This window comes from Apium graveolens, chromosome 9 (assembly GCF_009905375.1).
Source record: "Apium graveolens cultivar Ventura chromosome 9, ASM990537v1, whole genome shotgun sequence".
NCBI classification, from domain to species: Eukaryota; Viridiplantae; Streptophyta; class Magnoliopsida; order Apiales; family Apiaceae; genus Apium; species Apium graveolens.
Window position 1 is genome coordinate 204,877,478 of NC_133655.1, and position 5,628 is coordinate 204,883,105.

At 30.9% G+C, this 5,628-nt stretch overlaps 1 protein-coding gene across 1 annotated transcript; it reads right to left on the reverse strand.

Annotated features, from left to right (window-relative positions):
- Positions 1–4,045: 4,045 nt before the first annotated feature.
- On the reverse strand, positions 4,046–5,364 carry LOC141687060 (uncharacterized). The gene has a single exon (XM_074492202.1). The coding sequence runs from the start codon at positions 5,191–5,193 to the stop codon at positions 4,210–4,212; it is 984 nt and encodes a 327-aa protein (XP_074348303.1). The 5' UTR covers positions 5,194–5,364; the 3' UTR covers positions 4,046–4,209.
- Positions 5,365–5,628: the final 264 nt, after the last annotated feature.

The following is a 5,628-nucleotide window of genomic DNA, read 5'->3' on the forward strand; positions in this document are numbered from 1 at the left end:
TGACTCGAGGATAATGGGACTTGACTCGAGAATAACGGTAATTGACTAAGAAATAAAAGTGTTATATGAATTGAGACTTGGGTTATGCGGCTTTAAAGGTAAAAGAACTAGAGTTATAGAATTGGACTAGACTACAGAGACTGAGCCGAACGAAATATATATTATGGGACTTCACTCGAGGATAATACGTTTAAAATTAGAATTATTAAAAAATATTTTTATTACATTATATATATATAAACCGGATCGGGTTATTAACGGATCGGATCGACCTAAATCCATATCCGCTCCATTTATAATCGAATTTTTCTTATCGGATCGGATCTCGGATCGGATTTTTAATAGGTCGATCCATATCCACTAAAATGGTCTCGGATCGGGTCGGATCGGATTTTCGCTCCATTGACAGGCCTACACGTATTAGTCTGATACTTGTCCTATATTTTTTCATCAGCCTAACATAAAACATTTTATCATTTAAAATAAAAGTGCTTTTAAATAATTTTAATATATATACATATATTATATTTGAGGGTCCTTCCACAGCCCGGGTGGTTCTAGCACCACCTGCCGCATTGAGACATTGCGGCAGCCCCCGTAATGCTTCATTGCGGTACCCGCAATGTGTCAATGCGGCAACTCCAGGATTAATATATTTTTCAAAATCTAATATTAGTTTTATTTTGAAATAATTATAAAATATTAGATAAAAAATATTTAAATAATTTTAATGCCTGATTAAATTTATAATTTATTTATTTATTGGTTATTATATTTTTATTTTATATTTACTATTTATATTAATAAATTCTTTATTTTAACAAATAAAATTGCAAACTCCTGAACACATTGCTGGGCTGGAGTGACCCATTAAAGGTGACCACCAACCAGCTTCTAGAGCCATTAAGGAAGAGTTATTGCGGGAGGATGTTGTTTTAAATGTAACGGTTCTTATCCGTTTTAATTTTTCTAATTATTTTTTTTGTTAAAAATGAATTTTTAAATATTTTTTTGAACTTATATTTTAATATTTTTGAATTAATATTTTAAAATAAAATATTTAAATTAAATATTGAATTTAAAATTTTTAGTGAATAAGTATTTTTTAATTATTTGTTCGAAATAGTATTTTCGAATTTTTATTATAACGGAATATTGTGATTTTATATTTTTTTAATATTGTGAGTTTTATGTTTTTTTTACTTTTTTCTTGTACTTGTCTAATTTAATTTATCAATTTTTAATTTATAGCAAACAAATATAATGCTAAATACCCTCTGCCACCTACAGCATTGTTTCATTGCGACTAGTGCAATGAAACATTGCTCTAGGTGGCTCTTTGACCACCCGCCGCAATATTTTATATATGTTAGAGCTGGCTGAACACCTGCGAGAGGGATTTTTATTATTATTTGTCCTCATTTGTTTTTTTAAAATTAAAAATTGTTTATAAAAAATATTTAATTCATCGTAACTTTATTAAGTACTACAAATGTGTTATTATATATAATTTTGACATATTTAAAATTTAAATTAAAATAGTTTGATTAAAATTTACTCAAAAAAGTTTTAGAGGAGACGACACTTTTCGATCAATAAACAATCATACTTGCAATACTTCATTCATACATTTGAGTTACTATCTTCAATTTTTTTTATTTTTTTCATTAAAAATAATATTTTAATTATTTTTCCGATTATATATCTAATTTATTTTTAAATTTTTACTTATTATACAATTAATAATAAATGGAAAGTAGTAATAAAATTAGAAAATATATAACAAATGGTTGTTAAAATTAATTATATATTTTCTAACTCTGTTATTATCGGAAAAAAATTAATTCATTAAAATATGATTTTTTGTTATTTTAGAAATTAAATAAAAACAGAGACTTCCTGCCGCATTGTTTCATTACAGCAGGTACCTCCCGCAATGTTGCGGGAAGTCTGCTGCAATGAAATAATGCGGGGCGCCCGGTGGTTACTACAACCACCCGGAGTTATGGATCAAAATTTATTATATTTTATATTTTTATTAATATAAGTATTATAAAAAAAATTACGGATTCATATAACTTACCGGTATTATACCAAAATACTCATTTTTGGGAGTCAATTATTTAAAATATTTAAAGGTGGAATGTTCCCCCAAAAATACCCATGAAATCCATACAAGGGAGATGCACATGCAGATTTTAAAATTTACAAACAATGTCTCTTTTTAAAAAAGTAATGGCACACGTGTGTAATTTTTTTAAAATACAAATACACATGTCCATTATATGTATATAACAGATATTCTAGACATCATTGCGCGCTTTTAAACATTTTGGTGAATTGGATCCCAAAAATGAGGTATTTGGGATAAAATGACCAAAATACTTTAATTTTAAAATTTAACTATTCAAAATGCCTAAATACATGGAATAGTTTCCAAAATATCGGTTAAATAGTATGTTTAACGTGCACAATTACTATCTTCCTGTCAAGGTTAAGGAGTTAACTTTTCTTTAAAAGAATTATTGGCCAAAAAACTAATCAACTTTTTTTTTTTGCACTTTAATCAACAATCTTCTTTTTTTCTCACAAAAACCCAACGGACTCTTATAAATAATAAAAATTGAATTAAATTTAAAAAGAAATTTATCTATAGTTAATGTGTAACATAACTAAATAAAATATAGACAAATATGTTAATATTAAAATAAATCATTTTATGTCTAACAAAATTATACACATAACTGAATTAATCCAAAGTAATAAAATTAATAGCATCATTAAAAATTAATAAACATATTTATTATTGAATTTCCTCCGAGTCAAGAAACTATATTTGCACATGAAAAAATAAGTTACTTATTTATATTTGGAGGATCTAATATTTTAATTATTTTAATTATACATAAACATCGTAAGCATGAAACTGGGTCTCAGATATAAAAACTTGATTATATTATTGTGGGTTTACATATAACATCGAATTTTTATAAAATATATTGTGATTAATAAGTTTAGTTTAAGTAAACCTTTTTATTAAAATATTGGTACTATGGACTTATATTATATATGAAAACGTATTTTCAAAAAATATGGTTAACTACAGTTACTATTTTGATAATTTTATAAAGTTTGTTGTGTTTATTTGAGAAAAAAAATAAGTTAGTTAATTAAATTACAAAAAATTGAAAAGCTTGTTTATTTTCTTAGTTAATAGCTCTAAAAAATAACAAAAAATACGTATTTTAAAAATATGCAATCCTTTTAACAATTTAAGAAGAATATGTGTCCTCTATATTTTTTATAGAAAAAATAAACACGCATTTCAATGTATATTTTAATGTTAATTGAGTATTTTAACGGAACATCACAGCTATAAATATTTTGGATATTGAGCATCAGAAGATACTAACACCAGGTAATACGTTTATGGTAAAATGGCATTGCAGAATGCGAGATGAGATGGAGCTCAAACGGTATGCAGAATGCGAGACTTATCCATCTCTTTTTTTTTTCTAGCTATGTTTTTTACTTATATTCATTTTAGACTAGTGTATGTAATATAAATGAATACTACAAAATTGTAGTAGTCCAGGATTAAACTAATCAGATCCATCGAATATCAATCTGATATGTGAAAATATGAGACCGAATGTGAGAATCGTGTCAACCGGATATGGTATATTTTTATGCGGTACGTAATATTGCCCTGAATGCAGGCATAAAAACTAGAGTTGGAAAAAGATGGTTGTGGTATGTACTGTAGTTCATAATAGAAAGGTGGTCCAAAGTATATCTGGCAACGAAACAGCCTTTTACTAACCGATAACTCCTACTAGTGCAAAAACATGGTGCCTTCTTCTTTCTGTAATATCCATCCATGTCTCCTTTTACGAAACTTTTACTACATACTAGTAATAAACTTGAATACTCATGAAAACGTCACTTATCTAACAACGTTTAAACAAACTTAAAACAGATTATTATTTGCAATATGCAGCTTAAATGCATGATTACAACGTTACACCATGAAACAAAGAGTACGTAAAATAATATTAACATTATATAATTACAAATTTAAAGATGATACATGATTCTGATCTTGGAAAAACAGAATTATAATAACCAAATACATCTTTTTTGAACAAATCGATCATCGCTTAAACTACTTTAACTTTCTCCTAATCATGAGCTTAAAAGGTCATTAAATTAATACACTTTTTTTGTAAACAAACCTCGAAGATTAAACAAATTACTATTGCCACGTGCTCCATCACCGGTAATATTTCCGCCACCGTGAACGGCGGAGTTACTCTTACTTCCGGCAATAAAACCACCACCCACCACCGCATTTCTCTCAATCTCATCACTTCTACAGCCCAAATGACTCTTGTACCCAATACACGCGGGAACATTAACATTCAACACCTTGACTTTCACGCCACCATCCCCGGCAATGTCGCCGGCGACTGACTTTTTTCGGCGAGTGGTGTTTACATCTTTTTTAACACCCTTTTCGCCATTCCTAATACCCTTTTCGCCATTTCGTGAAAAAACATCAGACCCACCACGACCAGCTCCGGCGCCGGACACTCGCCGGGCTTGCCAAACAGGACTATTACGGCCAAGATGGACTCCACCACGGCTAGGACTACTAGGCCACTTCCTCGACTTTGACTCTCCGGCAGAATTTGATCTCGAACAAGGCGCGCTGCTGATTTTCCGGCTAACCGGCGCCGGCCGATTTCCGCCAGTTCCGGCCGATCTGCTCCGTGAAAACGGCCAAATATTAATATTGAGCTCCGCCGTAGACAACCCATTTGCTCCATTCCCCTTTTTCTCCCTCTTCTTCTCTTTCTCCTCGTTCTTGATTTTCCGGTCGCCGGACTTTTTAAAAATGTCTTTCCACCGTTTAGAGACCGTTTTCAGTTCGGATTCTAACAACCCATGTCCGACACCGGGTTGAACATCAATATCCGAACTGGGTTTTGTCGGGTCGGGTTTTAAAAGGTCAAGAGGCTGCAAAACACCATCAACAAACAACTCATCAGCGGGTACAATATCGGGTTGAGGAACCGGATTTCGGGTCACCCAGAATTCAAATTCGGGCGAAGCTACAAACCCACCATTATGTCTACCACTTGAAGAGAGACTAGCAGTAGGTGAATCAAGATTCGAACTTTTCATTTGCATATTTTTCAAATAAAAATATAGAGAGAAATAATGCTTGTATACACAAATATTTGCAGAGTCTGTGGGTTATGTGATGGATTAGAAGTTTGGAGGGAGTAAAGAGAGGCAGTTGAAGAAACACAGCCTACAAGTAATAAAGCCTACAAGTAATAAAGAATGGATGAAATTAGTTTAGAGAAACACTAATAAAATTAAAGAACGGTAAAGAGATGATGGGGACATGTAGAAAGTGACATGGTCATCTTATATCAATAGTGTAAAAAATTGGTAGAGGGTGACATGTCAAGAATTGGAAGCATCGTACGCGGAAGAAATGTATGTGCATTCCATAGATACATGTATGCACTATATATGTATGTATATGTAACAATGGACTAACTAGGTACAGGATAATATGGGTACTAGCAGCATAGGAGTAGTATAGAATATTGGAGA